Here is a 22,394-nt window from a genome sequence, read left to right as displayed (position 1 = left end):
GAGTTGATGGTAATATTTTTAGCACACACATTAATATTTTAAAATATCGGCCGCTTTTTAAAACAGGATTTTTCCCTGAAGCGTGTGCTAATATAATTCAGGCTTCTAAAAACTAGCAAAATCCAGTTCAAGTACACAGAACAGTGCCTTGATACCTTAAGCACGAAGCTAGAGTAGTAGATTAATGTAGATTACTGTGTCTACAAACCAAAATTTGTATTATAAAAACTGTAAAACTGTCCCTAATCAATGCCTGGTTGATCAGGCTCTGATCCACCAGGAGGCCTGGCACAGACCAGGCCGCGGGGGCGTTGACCCCCGGAACTCTCTCCAGGTAAACTCCAGGTGGCAAACCCAATGAACAACATAACTGTGGATGCAGCATTTAGGCTCACCCTGCAGACAGTGCAGATTCCAGGAGGCGCTGCAGAGGATGTCACCACCACTCCTACAGTTGGCTGTGGTTGCTGGTAAATATTTATGACTGGAGGGGCGCTTGGCTGGCTAGGATACACCTCAGGCTGAGGCTGAGGTGGCACGTAGCAATCATGGTGATGCTTGGTGGCAAATTCTTGCTGATTAGGTGGCGTCATGCACAATTCATCAAGAGGGGGCGCCGATTCTTCCACCAGCTGATGGAGGAAGCTGGGGTGAGAATGCAAAGATTGGAAAATGCTAAAATATGTATATAAATTTACACTAGCTCACTCAAAAACAAAAAATATGCAAGCAGCACACACATATATGGTCACTCATTTTTCCATTCCCATTAGTCCCAAACAATATGAATTCCTCTCATAATTCCTCGAGTTCAAACTTCCTACTTCTAACATTCTGACTCCAAATCTCACCTTATCTTTGATGAGCTACGAGAGTTTTAACTTTCAGTGCCCCCCCCCCCAGTCCATTCCTGCTCTCTTCCAATCTTTCTACGATGTTTTACTTGTATACCCATCCCACTGAACATCCACCTGACCCAGCCCCAGATACTTTTCTCCTTCCCTATGGATTCTGAATCATCATCATCCCACAAATATACAAATGAAACCTATTCCATTCTTTCAGTAACAGCTTCTTTCACTTCCCCTCCCCAAACACGTTTTTCACACACTCCAGTACTTTTCAACTTCCTAACCAATCTTGATGAATTCCGTCCGCTCTCATAAACACCTCTATATTACAGTTACATTAAATTTCAATCTCCATCTCTTACAAGAACACCCACACCTAGTAACCACCGAAACCAAAAGGAAAACGGGAACAGTAACTAGAAACCAGTGAGCAGGATCAGTATGGTAGATTTAGGGCTCAACCAGATACTATACCCTACACAGAAACAACACTCAGAAATAATTATGTGTAGTTTTCATAAAACGAAACCACATAATGAGAAAAGAGACCGAGAACAGGGGAGGAAGCGGTCCTCACTAGTAAGAATGATTTTCAAATTGTGATATATAGTAAACCTTAATCTGCGACACTAAGCAATTTTTGCCTCACAGCGATTAAAAAATGTGTACCCTTAATGCATAGCACCTGGAAATTATTATTATTATAATCATAATAATTTCCAGGTGCTATGCATTAAGGGTACACATTTTTTAATCGCTGTGAGGCAAAAATTGCTTAGTGTCGCAGATTAAGGTTTACTATATATCACAATTATCATCCTATTTACTATATATATATATACTATATATATATACTATATATACTATATATATATTTACTATATATATATAGGAGAAACTTTTAGAGAGGGTGTGGTAGGTAAGTTTGGGGTGCCAGGTGTAAATGATAATGGGAGCCCTTTGATTGAACTTTGTATAGAAAGGGGTTTAGTTATAGGTAATACATATTTTAAGAAAAAGAGGATAAATAAGTATACACGATATGATGTAGGGCGAAATGACAGTAGTTTGTTGGATTATGTATTGGTAGATAAAAGACTGTTGAGTAGACTTCAGGATGTACATGTTTATAGAGGGGCCACAGATATATCAGATCATTTTCTAGTTGTAGCTACACTGAGAGTAAAAGGTAGATGGGATACAAGGAGAATAGAAGCATCAGGGAAGAGAGAGGTGAAGGTTTATAAACTAAAAGAGGAGGCAGTTAGGGTAAGATATAAACAGCTATTGGAGGATAGATGGGCTAATGAGAGCATAGGCAATGGGGTCGAAGAGGTATGGGGTAGGTTTAAAAATGTAGTGTTAGAGTGTTCAGCAGAAGTTTGTGGTTACAGGAAAGTGGGTGCAGGAGGGAAGAGGAGCGATTGGTGGAATGATGATGTAAAGAGAGTAGTAAGGGAGAAAAAGTTAGCATATGAGAAGTTTTTACAAAGTAGAAGTGATGCAAGGAGGGAAGAGTATATGGAGAAAAAGAGAGAGGTTAAGAGAGTGGTGAAGCAATGTAAAAAGAGAGCAAATGAGAGAGTGGGTGAGATGTTATCAACAAATTTTGTTGAAAATAAGAAAAAGTTTTGGAGTGAGATTAACAAGTTAAGAAAGCCTAGAGAACAAATGGATTTGTCAGTTAAAAATAGGAGAGGAGAGTTATTAAATGGAGAGTTAGAGGTATTGGGAAGATGGAAGGAATATTTTGAGGAATTGTTAAATGTTGATGAAGATAGGGAAGCTGTGATTTCGTGTATAGGGCAAGGAGGAATAACATCTTGTAGGAGTGAGGAAGAGCCAGTTGTGAGTGTGGGGGAAGTTCGTGAGGCAGTAGGTAAAATGAAAGGGGGTAAGGCAGCCGGGATTGATGGGATAAAGATAGAAATGTTAAAAGCAGGTGGGGATATAGTTTTGGAGTGGTTGGTGCAATTGTTTAATAAATGTATGGAAGAGGGTAAGGTACCTAGGGATTGGCAGAGAGCATGCATAGTTCCTTTGTATAAAGGCAAAGGGGATAAAAGAGAGTGCAAAAATTATAGGGGGATAAGTCTGTTGAGTGTACCTGGTAAAGTGTATGGTAGAGTTATAATTGAAAGAATTAAGAGTAAGACGGAGAATAGGATAGCAGATGAACAAGGAGGCTTTAGGAAAGGTAGGGGGTGTGTGGACCAGGTGTTTACAGTGAAACATATAAGTGAACAGTATTTAGATAAGGCTAAAGAGGTCTTTGTGGCATTTATGGATTTGGAAAAGGCGTATGACAGGGTGGATAGGGGGGCAATGTGGCAGATGTTGCAAGTGTATGGTGTAGGAGGTAGGTTACTGAAAGCAGTGAAGAGTTTTTACGAGGATAGTGAGGCTCAAGTTAGAGTATGTAGGAAAGAGGGAAATTTTTTCCCAGTAAAAGTAGGCCTTAGACAAGGATGTGTGATGTCACCGTGGTTGTTTAATATATTTATAGATGGGGTTGTAAGAGAAGTAAATGCGAGGGTCTTGGCAAGAGGCGTGGAGTTAAAAGATAAAGAATCACACACAAAGTGGGAGTTGTCACAGCTGCTCTTTGCTGATGACACTGTGCTCTTGGGAGATTCTGAAGAGAAGTTGCAGAGATTGGTGGATGAATTTGGTAGGGTGTGCAAAAGAAGAAAATTAAAGGTGAATACAGGAAAGAGTAAGGTTATGAGGATAACAAAAAGATTAGGTGATGAAAGATTGAATATCAGATTGGAGGGAGAGAGTATGGAGGAGGTGAACGTATTCAGATATTTGGGAGTGGACGTGTCAGCGGATGGGTCTATGAAAGATGAGGTGAATCATAGAATTGATGAGGGAAAAAGAGTGAGTGGTGCACTTAGGAGTCTGTGGAGACAAAGAACTTTGTCCTTGGAGGCAAAGAGGGGAATGTATGAGAGTATAGTTTTACCAACGCTCTTATATGGGTGTGAAGCGTGGGTGATGAATGTTGCAGCGAGGAGAAGGCTGGAGGCAGTGGAGATGTCATGTCTGAGGGCAATGTGTGGTGTGAATATAATGCAGAGAATTCGTAGTTTGGAAGTTAGGAGGAGGTGCGGGATTACCAAAACTGTTGTCCAGAGGGCTGAGGAAGGGTTGTTGAGGTGGTTCGGACATGTAGAGAGAATGGAGCGAAACAGAATGACTTCAAGAGTGTATCAGTCTGTAGTGGAAGGAAGGCGGGGTAGGGGTCGGCCTAGGAAGGGTTGGAGGGAGGGGGTAAAGGAGGTTTTGTGTGCGAGGGGCTTGGACTTCCAGCAGGCATGCGTGAGCGTGTTTGATAGGAGTGAATGGAGACAAATGGTTTTTAATACTTGACGTGCTGTTGGAGTGTGAGCAAAGTAACATTTATGAAGGGATTCAGGGAAACCGGCAGGCCGGACTTGAGTTCTGGAGATGGGAAGTACAGTGCCTGCACTCTGAAGGAGGGGTGTTAATGTTGCAGTTTAAAAACTGTAGTGTAAAGCACCCTTCTGGCAAGACAGTGATGGAGTGAATGATGGTGAAAGTTTTTCTTTTTCGGGCCACCCTGCCTTGGTGGGAATCGGCCGGTGTGATAATAAAAAAAAATAATATATATATATATATATATATATGCAAAACAACCACTCTGAAAGAATAGAGAAATTCCAAGCGCTTTCGTGACTACTCACATTATCAAGGAACTATGAAAGTAAAGCATCCAAGGAAGCTATATAAGGGGTCTGGTCGGCACCTCACTATCAGATCCCACAACGGTTTAAACACGTGACGCGCGGCGAGCCAACTTGGAAAGGTCCTTGGCACAACTCACCCCACAAACTATTCTACCCAAGAAATAAGAAATTTTAAAGATTATTTGTCCAGTGTATTATTAAATTCTTCCCAAATTCTATTAATTATAAATGGATCTAATTTATATAAACCAAAGGAAATATTCATATTATTGTCAAAACTGCTTTTTATGAAACAAGATTCAATTATATTCCTGTCGACCATGGACTTGCTTGATACTACTTTCTCAACTTTTTGAAAATCAATTGGATGGTTAAAATCTCTTACATGAATAAATAGAGCATTGGAATCTTGTCCAGTTCTAATGCTATATTTATGTTGTTTTAATCTTAGTTCGAGATTTTTACCAGTTTGACCGTAATAAACTTTATCGCAAATTTTACAAGGAATCTTATAGACACATCCATCAGCATTTTGGGGGGAATTCTTTATCAAAAGTTTTTTTACTGTATCGAGATTTTTGAATACAACTTTAATATTAAAAGTCTTAAGAAGAGAAGGCATATCAACCAAGTTTTCATGGTAAGGGAGAACCAACATATTTTTATTTGAATAAGGCTGGTTGTCCCTTTTTGGATTGTAAAAAGTATTTCTGGCAACTTTAAAAGATTTATCAATTACATTTCTTGGGTACTTTAAATCATTACCTATTTCATAAATTTTGGATATTTCCTCATCTATGAACTCAGGACTACAAATTCGTAAAGCTCTCAGAAACATTGATGAGAAAACAGACAGTTTGACTCTATCTTGATGCGAGGAATAATAGTGGACATAGGAACAGTTATTAGTAGGTTTTCTGTAAATTTTAAATTTGAATTCATTATTACCCTTAATAATTAAAACATCTAGAAAAGGCAATGAGTTATTTTCTTCAAACTCAACAGTAAAGTTTATTGAATGGGCTAAGCTATTTAATTTTCCAAGGAAATGGTGTATATCTACATTTTTGGGCATAAGACACAAAATATCATCAACATATCTGAACCATTTTGCTCTATTAGGGAGGATTGTGTTAAGTAACCTTGTTTCAAAAAATTCCATGTATAGGTTACTAAGAACAGGTGAAAGAGGATTTCCCATTGCCATACCAAACTTCTGAGTGTAAAATTTATCATTAAATACAAATTTTGCATCAACAATGCAAAGTTTAATAAGTTTAATGATAGTAGGAACTGGCAATGGTAAATCATAGTTAACAAGTTCTTCAGATAAGAAACTTAATAAATCATCAACAGGAACTTTCGTAAACAAGGAAGTAACATCAAAACTAACCATGTTAAAATCATTTAGGTCAGTCAAGGAGCTTAATTTATCAACCAAGTCTATGTTGTTTTTAACATTAAAGTTAGAAATTTTGCCAACAATAGGGCTCAAAATATCAACAAGCCATTTGGATAATTTATATGAAACTGACCCTATGGAGCTAATAATTGGTCTGACTGGATTCCCTGGTTTGTGTGTTTTTATTAGTCCATACATGTAAGGCAAAGATGGATTAGTGGAAGTAAATTGTTTGACTAATTCATCTTTGCCTTTCAGTAGAAGTTTTATTGTTTTATTGAAATTGCTGTTAACGGTTTCTAGGGGATTTTTCCTAAGTTTAGAATAGGTTTCAGTATCATCTAAGAGATTATTCATTTTTTCTTGGTAATCATTTTCTTTCATAATTACTATTGCATTTATTTTGTCTGCTTTAGTAAGGCGCAAATTTTTATTGTTATTAAGTGTATCATAAGACTTAAAGAATCTTTGAGGGCAATTGGGAATGTTTGGTTTTAACATAGAGCTATATACCATTCCTTTACTAATATTAATTTCATCAGAGGATAAATCAGAAAATTTTTCAAAGTTACAAAAGGCTTTTGCAATTTCAACATTATTAAGTTTTTTTGAAGTTGCAAAACTTAAGCCAAAACCTAGAGCAGCAGTTGTATGTTTGTCTAAAATTTCATCTGATAAGTTAATTACAAAATTGTTATTAGCATGCTTTGTCCAATCACTATTTTCAATTAAAATGTCTAATTTTCTTTGTAGTTTGCTCTTGAGTTCATTACAAATTCTTCTGAGTTTATTATAGCAATGATCCAACATACTGTGTTTCCATTCTGATGGAATGGCCTGATTAAAAGAGTATTTTTGCTATATTTATGTTGTTTTAATCTTAGTTCGAGATTTTTACCAGTTTGACCGTAATAAACTTTATCGCAAATTTTACAAGGAATCTTATAGACACATCCATCAGCATTTTGGGGGGAATTCTTTATCAGAAGTTTTTTTACTGTATCGAGATTTTTGAATACAACTTTAATATTAAAAGTCTTAAGAAGAGAAGGCATATCAACCAAGTTTTCATGGTAAGGGAGAACCAACATATTTTTATTTGAATAAGGCTGGTTGTCCCTTTTTGGATTGTAAAAAGTATTTCTGGCAACTTTAAAAGATTTATCAATTACATTTCTTGGGTATTTTAAATCATTACCTATTTCATAAATTTTGGATATTTCCTCATCTATGAACTCAGGACTACAAATTCGTAAAGCTCTCAGAAACATTGATGAGAAAACAGACAGTTTGACTCTATCTTGATGCGAGGAATAATAGTGGACATAGGAACAGTTATTAGTAGGTTTTCTGTAAATTTTAAATTTGAATTCATTATTACCCTTAATAATTAAAACATCTAGAAAAGGCAATGAGTTATTTTCTTCAAACTCAACAGTAAAGTTTATTGAATGGGCTAAGCTATTTAATTTTCCAAGGAAATGGTGTATATCTACATTTTTGGGCATAAGACACAAAATATCATCAACATATCTGAACCATTTAGCTCTATTAGGGAGGATTGTGTTAAGTAACCTTGTTTCAAAAAATTCCATGTATAGGTTACTAAGAACAGGTGAAAGAGGATTTCCCATTGCCATACCAAACTTCTGAGTGTAAAATTTATCATTAAATACAAATTTTGCATCAACAATGCAAAGTTTAATAAGTTTAATGATAGTAGGAACTGGCAATGGTAAATCATAGTTAACGAGTTCTTCAGATAAGAAACTTAATAAATCATCAACAGGAACTTTCGTAAACAAGGAAGTAACATCAAAACTAACCATGTTAAAATCATTTAGATCAGTCAAGGAGCTTAATTTATCAACCAAGTCTATGTTGTTTTTAACATTAAAGTTAGAAATTTTGCCAACAATAGGGCTCAAAATATCAACAAGCCATTTGGATAATTTATTTGAAACTGACCCTATGGAGCTAATAATTGGTCTTATGATACACTTAATAACAATAAAAATTTGCGCCTTACTAAAGCAGACAAAATAAATGCAATAGTAATTATGAAAGAAAATGATTACCAAGACAAAATGAATAATCTCTTAGATGATACTGAAACCTATTCTAAACTTAGGAAAAATCCCCTAGAAACCGTTAACAGCAATTTCAATAAAACAATAAAACTTCTACTGAAAGGCAAAGATGAATTAGTCAAACAATTTACTTCCACTAATCCATCTTTGCCTTACATGTATGGACTAATAAAAACACACAAACCAGGGAATCCAGTCAGACCAATTATTAGCTCCATAGGGTCAGTTTCATATAAATTATCCAAATGGCTTGTTGATATTTTGAGCCCTATTGTTGGCAAAATTTCTAACTTTAATGTTAAAAACAACATAGACTTGGTTGATAAATTAAGCTCCTTGACTGACCTAAATGATTTTAACATGGTTAGTTTTGATGTTACTTCCTTGTTTACGAAAGTTCCTGTTGATGATTTATTAAGTTTCTTATCTGAAGAACTCGTTAACTATGATTTACCATTGCCAGTTCCTACTATCATTAAACTTATTAAACTTTGCATTGTTGATGCAAAATTTGTATTTAATGATAAATTTTACACTCAGAAGTTTGGTATGGCAATGGGAAATCCTCTTTCACCTGTTCTTAGTAACCTATACATGGAATTTTTTGAAACAAGGTTACTTAACACAATCCTCCCTAATAGAGCTAAATGGTTCAGATATGTTGATGATATTTTGTGTCTTATGCCCAAAAATGTAGATATACACCATTTCCTTGGAAAATTAAATAGCTTAGCCCATTCAATAAACTTTACTGTTGAGTTTGAAGAAAATAACTCATTGCCTTTTCTAGATGTTTTAATTATTAAGGGTAATAATGAATTCAAATTTAAAATTTACAGAAAACCTACTAATAACTGTTCCTATGTCCACTATTATTCCTCGCATCAAGATAGAGTCAAACTGTCTGTTTTCTCATCAATGTTTCTGAGAGCTTTACGAATTTGTAGTCCTGAGTTCATAGATGAGGAAATATCCAAAATTTATGAAATAGGTAATGATTTAAAATACCCAAGAAATGTAATTGATAAATCTTTTAAAGTTGCCAGAAATACTTTTTACAATCCAAAAAGGGACAACCAGCCTTATTCAAATAAAAATATGTTGGTTCTCCCTTACCATGAAAACTTGGTTGATATGCCTTCTCTTCTTAAGACTTTTAATATTAAAGTTGTATTCAAAAATCTCGATACAGTAAAAAAACTTCTGATAAAGAATTCCCCCCAAAATGCCGATGGATGTGTCTATAAGATTCCTTGTAAAATTTGCGATAAAGTTTATTACGGTCAAACTGGTAAAAATCTCGAACAAAGATTAAAACAACATAAATATAGCATTAGAACTGGACAAGATTCCAATGCTCCATTTATTCATGTAAGAGATTTTAACCATCCAATTGATTTTCAAAAAGTTGAGAAAGTAGTATCAAGCAAGTCCATGGTCGACAGGAATATAATTGAATCTTGTTTCATAAAAAGCAGTTTTGACAATAATATGAATATTTCCTTTGGTTTATATAAATTAGATCCATTTATAATTAATAGAATTTGGGAAGAATTTAATAATACACTGGACAAATAATCTTTAAAATTTCTTATTTCTTGGGTAGAATAGTTTGTGGGGTGAGTTGTGCCAAGGACCTTTCCAAGTTGGCTCGCCGCGCGTCACGTGTTTAAACCGTTGTGGGATCTGATAGTGAGGTGCCGACCAGACCCCTTATATAGCTTCCTTGGATGCTTTACTTTCATAGTTCCTTGATAATGTGAGTAGTCACGAAAGCGCTTGGAATTTCTCTATTCTTTCAGAGTGGTTGTTTTGCATATTCTGAAATCACCTGTTTACTGTGATCTTCTTGCATATATATATATATATATATAGCAGACTGGGGCCAGTTATGCCCCGTGTATAATTTCCCTGTCACACCCAGGAAACTGTGGCTATGGCAAGAGCTGAGACGTGAGGTCTTTTAAGATGCTGCATTCATGAACTTTTAGAAGAGTATGACAAAAAATGCAAAAGAAATTCTGAAGGTGCTCAGTTCCCACTTAGGGAGGGTCCTTGATGCTAGTGAAATTCTCTTGATCTAAGAAATTGGACCTGTGCTCCAATTCCTTGAATAGAGTCTGCATGCCTTCCATTCCCCCAGGCGATGCTTGACCCCTATGGGTTTAGCGCCCCCTCGTGAATGTAATAATGTAATACTAATAATGCCACTTAGGACAAGCATATCAGATAAGAGGATGAGCCAGAAAAACGTCAAGATAATCATTAACACTGAAGGGGTTACAAATGAGCAATTCCACGTTATTGATAAAGTTGCAACTGACTAACCTAAGACAATACATTACTTAACAAGCTCTTACATTACATTCACTGGCGTATATATGAAGATTAAGGACGTTAAACATCTTTTATGCAAAAATATAAACAATGACACTTTTTTGTATCGAATGAAATGTATTTGACATTCAACACTCATCAGCCAGGCAGGAGCACCTTGGTGTATGGGAATGGAGAGCTGGAGTAGGGAGGAGGGTTGTCATTCATTTCGAAAGTCGGGGAACGAGTTCCTTGGGTGATCCAAGCTCAAGTTTCTTGAGTATGCTATGTCCTGCTTTAGTGTGCTGCTTGAACCAGCTTCGTGAATTTCTTGACCAGCTCAGGATAAACGAAGTCTGCAAAGCAAACATGATTTAAGATATAGAATTAATAACTACCATGTTTGGAATAATTCACAAACCCATTATCAAGTTAAGTATGGGTTATTTGTGAAATATTCAATAAATTTTAATATTCTGCTACTTGTGGACATGGATGACTGTGATCTCTGACGTTACAGAAAAGAGCAATGTTGGTGTCGGCAAGCCAAACACTACTTTTGTACTCCCTAAGTCTGTCAGAAAGAAATCGGCCAGTTTCTCCAAAGTACTGAAGAGGACAGGAGGAACAAGAAACAGAGTAAACACTAGGAGCATCTATAGAGGGAGGAGAGGTATGAACTAGATTAGTGAAAAGTGTCAGTCTGGCGGAAAGCAAGTCTGATGTCTAAGGAATGGGGAGAGTTGTTGAGATTAGAAAGACCGGAAATGTTGGGAAGGCAGAGGACAGGAGAGTTTCCAGTAGAGTTTGGAGGAGAATTCCGTTTAGCACGTTAGAAGGCAGTTATGAAGAGTGGAAATTTCTGATTCAAGGAACTGAGGATCACAAATGCGGAGAGCACGGAAAAAGAGGGAGATAACTTTTCCTCCTGTCCTCTTCAGTACTTCGGAGAAACTGGCCAATCTCTTTCTGACAGACTTAGGGAGCACAAAAGTAGTGTTAGGCTTGCCGACACTAACAATGCTCTTTTCTGTCACGTCAGAGATCACAGGCATCCTATTGACTGGTCTTCTGCTAAAACTGTTTACCCTACTTCCAGCTTTTACAGTTGCCATCTGGTTGAATCCTCCCTAATACACAACTTTCGCTGTATGAATCGTAGTCCTGGTTTCGTCTATTGATGCCTTCTTTTTCCCACTACATTGTAAAATGCTCCAAACTTCAGAACACCCGTGACTTAACCTGATTTTTTTTTCTTCTTCTCCCTCTTCCCCTTTTCTCTTTCCTCTTTCTCATTTGGGTTGTCTTTCTTCTGCCTTGGGTATTTGTTCATTCATTATTCTCCCCCCCCCCTCTGTGTTCTTGCTCCTACCCTCTGTGGAAATATAAACACATATGCAGTATAATGTGATCCTTTATTGACAACGTTTCGCCCACACAGTGGGCTTTTTCAAGTCACAAACAGATCTACCTGGGGTGGAAGGTACGCGAGTATTTAGTCAGGTAGATGTTTGTGACTTGAAAAAGCCCACTGTGTGGGCGAAACGTTGTCAATAAAGGATCACATTATACCGCATATGTGTTTATATTTCCATTGTGTCGGTATTTTATATCATTTATTTCCATCTTACCCTCTGTGGGACCCTAGCTCCCTTGCAGTACTCTCTCTTAGTATATATTTGACTGGCTCCACCACTACCATTACTACCTCCACTACTACTACTACTACTACCACCTCCTGGCCCTCTCCTTTTCGTTAGTGTGACTTTGTAAATGGTCCAAGTCGGACCGAAACGTCGTCGTCAGCTCCTCTCTTCTATATGCGGGTTATTTGTGTATCGTTCCAGTCACGATATTGTGCCTTTTTTTGTTGTGAAAACTATTCACACAGTTTCGCCCGCTCTACAGGCGAAACGTTGTCTAAATAAGATCGTTCTACTTAACGCGTTTGTGTCTACTATATTACAATATCCATATGATCTATTACGCCAAGAAATATTCTGTATGAGTAATTAAAAGTAACCAACCATGTGATTGCATATGATTAGATTGGTGAGATTTTTAGAATGGAAATCCAGAGGTCATTTAACACTCTACATTAAAAAAGTAAATATATTTCTTAAAATCCATGACACAGATCAAATTAACTCGCATTGTGCTCTTCAGCAAATTCCTAAAATTAGGTACATTATATTCATTACCACAACTTTTGATTTATATAAAAAAATAAGGCACAAATGGAACGCTAGGAAACTTTAATGAGGGGACGTTTCATCCAACAGGATGAAAGAAACGTTTTAATTATTTTAGTCAATCGCATCTGCTAGAAAAATGACAGGATGGATAATGAGAACCTTCAAAACTGGGGATGCCAAGCCCATGATGACACTCTTCAGGTCACTTGTTCTATCTAGGCTGGAATATTGCTGCACACTAACAGCACCTTTCAAGGCAGGTGAAATTGCTGACCTAGAAAATGTAGAGAACCTTCACGGCGCGCATAACGGAGATAAAACACCTCAATTACTGGGAGCGCTTGAGGTTCCTGAACCTGTATTCCCTGGAACGCAGGCGGGAGAGATACATGATTATATACACCTGGAAAATCCTAGAGGGACTAGTACCGAACTTGCACACGAAAATCACTCACTACGAAAGCAAAAGACTTGGCAGACGATGCAACATCCCCCCAATGAAAAGCAGGGGTTACTAGCACGTTAAGAGACCATACAATAAGTGTCAGGGGCCCGAGACTGTTTAACTGCCTCCCAGCATACATAAGGGGGATTACCAACAGACCCCTGGCAGTCTTCAAGCTGGCACTGGACAAGCACCTAAAGACGGTTCCTGACCAGCAGGGCTGTGGCTCGTACGTTGGTTTGCGTGCAGCCAATAGTAACAGCCTGGTTGATCAGGCTCTGATCCACCAGGAGGCCTGGTCACAGACCGGGCCGCGGGGGCGTTGACCCCCGGAACTCTCTCCAGGTAGCCTACTGATGCAACCCGTAGGGGTCATACAACGGCTGGGGGGGTAAGGGGGAATTAGGAGTAATCAGGCTTGATGTGGGGGAGGAAATGCTAGCTCCTGCGCCTTGGATTAAGAGCTTTCACCACCACGACACCCTCTCCCCTCCAGAGTGGACTACTGAGTAACATTGTGGTGGATCAGTTCTTGCAGCCACAGGACTATAACAGCGTAACAGCCCAACATTACACTTGCAGTAGCAATACAATTACCCTTAAGCAGCAGGATACTAAGTATCAGTATTGCTTGCACCAATGCTTGGGCGTCCTTACGCCCGGCCCGTCCTGGGTTGAACATTAACTCTCTTTGCCCGGTTCAAATTGATAAGTATTTTTTTTTTTTGCTTCTCAGAATGTTTCGATAACTAGTAGAATGTTAGGCAATAAATAATACTTAATTTCCCTCTCCCCTCTTGTCCTCATCCGAAATATTAGGTCATATGACCGAGAAAATAACGACTTCACAGGTTCAGGACGCGTCCACTGAAGTTGCCACTCTCACCAAATAATTAATGTTTGTTTTTCTCCCCTTATCGGTATAAATTAAAAAAAAATCATAGCAAGATGTAATTTTTTTTAAACTAGTTTCAAGGATCTTACCGCTTGTTTAGTTTTAAAAGGGAAATCAGCGTATTTCCGTGTTGGAGGTATGTTAGTGAGCACCCACACACCCACCACTGGCCAAGGTTATACACTCACTGCTGGTCCCTCACGCTTCTCTCTGTAGGATCTCCACAACACCTACCTTGTTTCCACTTTCCTTCCCTCGCAGCAATTTTCCAGCTGCACACCCATCAGTCACTTACTAAGGACTTTGTAGACATCAATGCATTTTACCACTGGCTTCGTTTTCGTAAGTTACAGACAGTACGTAAATGCTATCATTACGCGAGTGTGAGTGTTGCAGTGTTGGCAACTACACTCGTTGAGTATCTCTCTTCCGTTGATAACACGGTAAATGTACAAAATAAAGCCACTAGACTAAGAATTCATATTTGGAGCCATTGTTATGAAAGTAAGGATATGTAGATGAGTAACACAAGCTGTGAAGAAGTGCCAATGCATTAACCAGAAAGATACGTGAGCGACAATAGTTGAGTGTAAGCAAGACTTGCCACACATGTTTCGGGTAGACTACTTTTTATTACCACAGTTAGATGCACCCCATCGTTGGCTTCCCAGATCTTTTTAACATTTTTACTCAGTCGGAGCAAAAGCTGTTTAATATTTACACAACCAGGGCCGGCAGCAGTGGTCCTCGGGTATTGTAACTATGAGGCTTGTCCTCCCTAACCTTACAAAACTCAATTTCCCTTGTAAGACAATTGCTAATGATTATATATATATATATATATATATATATATATATATATATATATATATATATATATATATATATATATATATATATATATATATATATATATATATATATATATATATATATATATATATATATATATACAGTGGACCCTCGACTAACGCTATTAATCCGTTCCTGAGAGCTCATCGTTAGTCAAAATAATCGTTAGTCAAGTTAATTTTCCCCATAAGAAATAATGGAAATCAAATTAATCCGTGCAAGACACCCAAAAGTATTGAAAAAAACATTTTTAACACATAAGATAAGATAAGATAAGATTTCGTTCGGATTTTTAACCCCGGAGGGTTAGCCACCCAGGATAACCCAAGAAAGTCAGTGCGTCATCGAGGACTGTCTAACTTATTTCCATTGGGGGTCCTTAATCTTGTCCCCCAGGATGCGACCCACACCAGTCGACTAACACCCAGGTACCTATTTGCTGCTAGGTGAACAGGACAATAGGTGTAAGGAAACGTGTCGGAATTTCCACCCGCCGGGAATCGAACCCGGGCCCTCTGTGTGTGAAGCGGGAGCTTTAGCCACCAGACCACCGGGCCACCATGAAATATTAATTTTAATACACACAAACTGAAGAAGACATGCACAGTTACATGACACTTACCTTTATTGAAGATCTGGTGATGATTGATGGGATGGGAAGAGGGGAGTGTGTTGATGGTCTTAGTGTTTAGAAGGGGAATCCCCTTCCATTAGGACTTGAGGTGGCAAGTCCTTTTTCGGGGTTACTTCCCTTCTTTTAATGCCACTAGGACCAGCTTGAGAGTCACTGGACCTCTGTCGCACAACATATCTGCCCATAGAGGCCTGTACCTCCCATTCCTTTATGACATTCCTAACGTGTTTCACAACATTGTCAGTGTCACCATTAAACACTTGTTTAGGTTTCAGTCCTTCACTGTCTATGTACTCCTTGAATTCCTGCACATATTTTTCAGCTGCTTTTTGGTCCAAACTGGCAGCCTCACCATGCCTTATCACACTATGTATGCCACTACGATTCTTAAATCTCTCAAACCAACCTTTGCTGGCCTTAAATTCACTCACATCACCACTAGTTGCTGGCATTTTTCTAATTAAATCGTCATGCAACTTCCTAGCCTTTTCACATATGATCGCTTGAGAGATGCTATCTCCTGCTATCTGTTTTTCGTTTATCCATACCAATAACAGTCTCTCAACATCTTCTATCACTTGCGATCTCAGTTTCGAAAACATAGTTGCACCTTTGGCAAGAACAGCTTCCTTGATTGCCGTTTTCTTGGCCACAATAGTAGCGATGGTTGATTGGGGTTTTGTGTACAGCCTGGCCAGCTCGGAGACATGCACTCCACTTTCATACTTAGCAATGATCTCTTTCTTCATATCCATAGTAATTCTCACCCTTTTTGCTGTAGGGTTGGCACTGTCTCAGACGGAAGGAATAGTGTTGGTCGAGTTTTTTAGCGCTATCGAGGCAAAAATTTTGCGATAAAATGTATCGCTAGTCAGATTTATCGTTAATCGATGCCATCGCTGGGCGAGGGTCCACTGTATATATATGTGTGTGTGTACTCACCTAATTGTACTCACCTAATTGTGGTTGCAGGGGTCGAGACTCAGCTCCTGGCCCCGCCTCTTCACTGATCGCTACAGTGTACAGTGTCTTGAACGATTCCTTATTAAGGTATCGGAACGCTATTCTCAGGTTTGCCAGGCGCCTGTATGCTGTAGCAGTTATTTGGTTGATGTGTGCCTCCGGTGATGTGCTCGGTGTTATGGTCACCCCAAGGTCTTTCTCCCTGAGTGAGGTCTGTAGTCTTTGTCCACCTAGCCTATACTCTGTCTGTGGTCTTCTTTGCCCCTCCCCAATCTTCATGACTTTGCATTTGGCTGGATTGAATTCGAGAAGCCAGTTGCTGGACCACATGTCCAGCCTGTCCAGGTCTCTTTGCAGTCCTGCCTCATCCTCATCCGATTTAATTCATCTCATCAGCTTCACATCATCTGCGAACAGGGACACTTCGGAGTCTATTCCTTCAGTCATGTCGTTCACATATATCAATAATAGCACTGGTCCTAGAACTGACCCCTGTGGGACCCCGCTCGTCACAGGCGCCCACTGTGATACCTCTTCACGTACCATGACTCGTTGCTGCCTCCCTGTCAGGTATTCCCTGATCCATTGCAGTGCCCTCCCTGTTACATGCGCCTGATCCTCCAGCTTCTGCACTAATCTCTTGTGGGGAACTGTGTCAAAGGCCTTCCTGCAGTCTAGGAAAACGCAATCTACCCACCCCTCTCTCTCGTGTCTTACTTCTGTTACCTTGTCATAAAACTCCAGGAGGTTTGTGATACACGATTTGCCTTCCATGAACCCATGCTGGTTTTCATTTATAATCTTGTTCCTTTCCAGGTGTTCGATCACTCTCCTCCTGATAATCTTCTCCATGACTTTGCACACAATACATGTCAGAGACACAGGTCTGTAGTTTAGCACCTCGTTTCTGCTTCCTTTCTTAAATATGGGGACTACATTAGCTGTCTTCCATTTCTCAGGTAGTTGCCCAGTTTCAAGGGCTGTGTTGAAGATTGTGGTTAGAGGCATGCACAGCATCTCTGCTCCTTCTCTAAGGACCCATGGGGAGATGTCCGGTCCCATCGCCTTTGAGGTGTCAAGGTCACTTAGGAGCTTCTTCACCTCCTCCTCGGTTGTTCGTATGTCATTCAACACTTGTTGGTATGTTCCCTCTTGATGTTCCCTTCTGTGCTGTCTTCCCACAGCCCTTCCTGTCTCTACTGTAAAAACTTCCTTAAATCTCCTGTTCAGCTCCTCACATACCTCCTGATCATTTCTTGTGAGTTCTCCTCCTTCTGTCCTTAATCTGATCACCTGGTCTTTGACTGTTGTCTTCCTCCTGATGTGGCTATACAACAGTTTCGGGTCAGTCTTGATTCTCGATGCTATGTCATTTTCATACTGTCGCTGGGCCTCCCTCCTTGCCTGTGCATACTCATTCCTGGCTCTGCTACTGATCTCCCTATTTTCGTGTGTTCTCTGACTTCTGTACTTTTTCTATTCTCTATTGCACTTTGTTTTTGCCTCCTTACACCGTCGGGTAAACCAAGGGCTCGTTCTGGTCTTCCCGTTGTTACTGTTGCCCTTGGAAATAAACCTTTCCACTGCCTCCTTGCATTTTGTTGTTACATATTCCATCATTTCATTTACTGGTTTTCCTGCCAGTTCTCTGTCCCACTGGACCTCCCGCAGGAAGTTCTTCAACCCTATGTAGTCCCCTCTTTTATAGTCAGGCTTTTCCCATTCAACTCCTGTTATTCTCTCCACTAGCATCTCTACTATGTATTCAAAGCACAGAACCATGTGGTCCCTAGCTCCTAGGGGACTCTCATACTTGATGTCCTCAATGTCTGAGCTGTCCTGGGTGAACACAAGGTCCAATCTTGCTGGTTCATCCTCCCCTCTCACTCTGGTAGTGTCCTTAATATGTTGGTACATGAGGTTTTCCAGCACCACGTCCAACATCCTGGCTCTCCATGTTTCGGGACCGTCATGTGGCTCCAGGTTTTCCCAGTCAATCTCCCTGTGGTTGAAATCCCCCATAACCAGCAACTTTGCTCTGCTGGAGTGAGCTCTTCTTGCCACCTCAGCAAGTGTGTCCACCATTGCTCTGTTGCTCTCTTCATATTCCTCTCTTGGCCTCCTGCAGTTCTGTGGTGGATTATACATCACTGCAATGACCACTTTGTGTTCCCCAGACTGAAGTGTACCTACTATGTAGTCTCTCTCCTGTCTCATCTATGCCTTCCATTTTCTCGAATTTCCATTTGTTTTTTACGAGCAGAGCAACCCCACCTTCCCCTCTGCCCCTTCTATCTTTCCTCATGATCTGGTATCCTGGTGGGAAGATTGCATCTGTTATTGTCTCCGTGATTTTGTTTCTTTAACTGCTATGATGTCTGGGGACTTCTCATTGATTCTTTCTTGCCATTCCTCATGTTTATTCGTTAATCCATCTGCATTTGTGTACCAAACCTTCAACTTCTGTTCTAATACTGTAACTGTGGTGCTGGGGATGGGAACAGAGGGATCAGTGTGTGATGGTTGGTTTGGATTGTTCAGTTGCCTTGGGGTGTCATGGCTGGAGTATTTCTGCAGGTGTTTCTGGGGGGTGTGCTTGTCCTTCCATTTGATCCTGGGTTATTCTGCTCTCCTTTTTCATTTCCTCCCATTTCTCCTTTCATTTTTGAACTCTCTCTTCCATCGCCTTCCTTTCATCCTGTGTTCTGTGTCGATCGAGGTACACACTCCGGAACTCCTGCTTGCCTCTCAGCCATGCTTTCTCCTGCAGGATCATGGTTCGGGTTGATTCTGCCTTGAAAATTACTTTGAGAGGCCGATTCCTTTCCTTTTGAACCACCCAATTCTCCGAAAATTTGCCACCTGGGTCATGTCCCCCTCGCCTATCACCTTCATGATGTTTTCAATCTCTTTTTTCTCCTCCTGCTTTCTTTCATCATATATATATATATATATATATATATATATATATATATATATATATATATATATATATATATATATATATATATATATATATATATATATATATATATATATATATATGTCGTGCCGAATATGTAAAACTGGTCAATTAGCAAGAACTCATTTAAAATTAAGTCCTTTCTAAAAAAATTCTTATACGTTTAAAGATATATTTTTTTCATTAATGTTAATGTAAAAATTTATAATTTTGCACTAAAAGAATCCTAGAAAACTTACCTAACCTTATTATAACAAGAGTAATTTATTTTAACCTAACCCAACTAAATATATTTTAGATTTGTTTACAATAATTTAATACTAAACAAACACAATGAAATATATTTTTTTCGTTAGGTTCAGAATGATTTTGGCGAAATTATTGCATACACAAATTTTCGCTTGTCCTATATGGCAAGATGAGCGTTGCTATTTAAGCCAAGATCGCAAGTTCTGCCTATTCGGCACGATATATATATATATATATATATATATATATATATATATATATATATATATATATATATATATATATATATATATATATATATATATATATTTATATATCACGTTCTTTCATTATATAGTGTAGTGTACAGTACTTGTCCTGAACATGTGTTCCTACCTACCTTAATTGTTCCTTTAAGCGGAGTTCCTTAATACCTTGACCTTTTCTAGATCCATTGAATTGGAGCTAGCCTTACTTTCTTCGCATAATGCCTGATTATCTTTCCAGGTGCTTTGTGATTCCTACAAGATAAAAAATTATAACGAACAGTCGACAAACTCCTAGGTATGTATTTACTGCTAGGTGAACACAGACAAAGTGTTATCTTATAGTCTAGTGGTTCTGTAGATTGGTCATCTTTCCCACGACTCGGTCTCAGTTAAGAATAATTAAAAAGCACGTTGGAAAATATAGGTATGTGTATATTGAATGGAGGTAGAAGTTTATAACATTTACCAGTCACCTTACGTATTCAAGAGACAAAGGAAGCTCAGTCCTGTTTACCAATTAACACGAACGGGATGATAAGATGCTAGTATCTCCCTAGATAGTTGAACAGAATATATGGTTACCATTTCACACTTTATAATAATAATCTTTATTTCTAAAAGTACATGTACAAGGTATACAGGCCTAGCTGACATCAATAACAACTATATAGAAAGCCCCTTTGTTATGCAAAGCATTTCGGGAAAATTAGGTCAGTTTTGTCCCAGGATGCGACCCAAACCAGTCGGCAAACACCCAGGTACCTATTTTACTGATAGGTGAACATGAATAGCAAGTGTCTTCAGGAGATCAATCCCCGGACCTCAGTGTGTGAGCTGAGTGCGTTAGCAATCGAGCTGTGGGACACCATAGGATACTAGTACCTCCCTGGATGGTTGAAAACAGTTATGTTTAGCATTTCACACTTAAGAACATAGGAACATAATAGGCAATAGGCCCACTGACCCATGCGGAGCAGACCCATGTCCCCCCCCCCGGACCAGACCAATGACCCACCCCCCGGATTATCCCAATGACCCACCCAGTCTGGTCATCCCCACTCAAGGATGGAGCACTGTACCAGACCCAGCAGCACAAGCTAGTAAGCTCCAACTTACTCCCACCCACACCCACTCATGTATTTATCTAACCTATTTTTAAAACTACACAACGTTTTAGCCTCAATAACTGTACTCGGGAGCTTGTTCCACTCATCCACAACTCTGTTGCCAAACCAGTACTTTCCTATATCCTTCCTGAATCTGAATTTTTCCAACTTGAAACCATTGCTGCGAGTCCTGTCTTGGCTGGAAATTTTCAGCACACTATTTACATCCCCTTTATTTATTCCTGTTTTCCATTTATACACCTCGATCATATCCCCCCTAATTCTACGCCTTTCGAGAGAGTGCAGATTCAGGGCCTTCAGTCTATCCTCATAGGGAAGATTTCTGATATATGGGATCATCTTTGTCATCCTCCTCTGTACGTTTTCCAGAGCATTTATATCCATTCTGTAATACGGTGACCAGAACTGAGCAGCATAGTCTAAATGAGGCCTAACCAAGGATATATAGAGTTGAAGAACAACCTGAGGACTTCTATTATTTATACTTCTAGATATGAAGCCAAGAATTCTGTTAGCTTTATTGCGAACACTAATGCACTGTTGTCTTGGTTTTAGGTTACTGCTAACCAGAACTCCTAAATCCTTTTCGCAATCGGTAGTATTAAGATCTACATTATTTAGTTTACATGTGGCTTGGTTATTTAACTGTCCAACATTTAGAACTTTGCATTTGTCAATATTAAACTGCATCTGCCACTTCTCCGACCATTGCGTCAGTCTATTCAAATCATCCTGGAGTGCTCTAATGTCCTCATTAGAATGAATTGGACGGCCTATTTTAGTGTCATCAGCAAATTTGCTTATGTCGCTATTTATTCCCTCATCTATGTCGTTTATGTAAATTGTGAACAACAACGGGCCCAACACTGACCCCTGAAGAACACCGCTTGTGACGTGCCCCCATTCTGATTTCTCCCCATTTATGCTAACTCTCTGCTGTCTATTTGTCAGCCATGCCTCTACCCAGGAAAAAATTCCTCCTCCTATTCTGTGTGCCCTAAGTTTCCTCAATAGCCTCTGGTGTGGAACTCTATCGAAAGCCTTACTGAAATCCACATACACAATATCATATTCATTACCATGATCTACCTCCTCAAACACCTTAGTGAAAAAGTTAGTAAATTCGTAAGACAGGAACGCCCCTTTGTAAAACCGTGTTGAGAATCATTAATCAATCTGTGCCTGTCAAGATGGCTACGAATTGCTTCGGCAATTATTGATTCCATAAATTTTCCCACTATGGAGGTAAGGCTTATTGGTCTATAGTTCGAAGCCAAGGACCTGTCACCTGCCTTGTAAATAGGTATTACATTTGCCATTTTCCACTTATCAGGCACTATGCCAGTTTGTAGTGATATGTTAAAAAGATTAGCCAAAGGTATGCTAAGTTCCTCTTTACATTCCTTTAACACCCTTGCAAACAGTTCATCAGGACCTGGGGATTTGTTAGGT

The 22,394-nt window shown here is 39.0% G+C and overlaps 1 protein-coding gene across 2 annotated transcripts in view; it reads right to left on the bottom strand.

Annotated features, from left to right (window-relative positions):
• LOC128687841 (uncharacterized) overlaps positions 1 to 14,149 on the bottom strand; it is an 18,697-nt gene extending 4,548 nt beyond the window's left edge. The window contains exons 1-3 of one of the 2 annotated variants that reach the window (XM_070083619.1): positions 13,997 to 14,149; positions 10,550 to 10,728; positions 396 to 632 (exon numbers count right to left, since the gene is read on the bottom strand). In XM_070083619.1, coding sequence (XP_069939720.1) covers positions 396 to 632; positions 10,550 to 10,600 — 288 coding nt within the window. In that variant the 5' untranslated portion in view covers positions 10,601 to 10,728; positions 13,997 to 14,149. Of the gene's footprint in view, positions 1 to 395; positions 646 to 4,561; positions 4,606 to 10,549; positions 10,729 to 13,996 lie in introns of those variants that run through there. The other variant, XM_070083620.1, reaches the window with a different exon arrangement.
• Between the last annotated feature and the right edge of the window lie 8,245 nt (positions 14,150 to 22,394).

Source organism: Cherax quadricarinatus, chromosome 10 (assembly GCF_038502225.1).
Source record: "Cherax quadricarinatus isolate ZL_2023a chromosome 10, ASM3850222v1, whole genome shotgun sequence".
Lineage (NCBI taxonomy): Eukaryota > Metazoa > Arthropoda > Malacostraca > Decapoda > Parastacidae > Cherax > Cherax quadricarinatus.
This window is presented reverse-complemented; position numbering and strand designations above follow the sequence as displayed.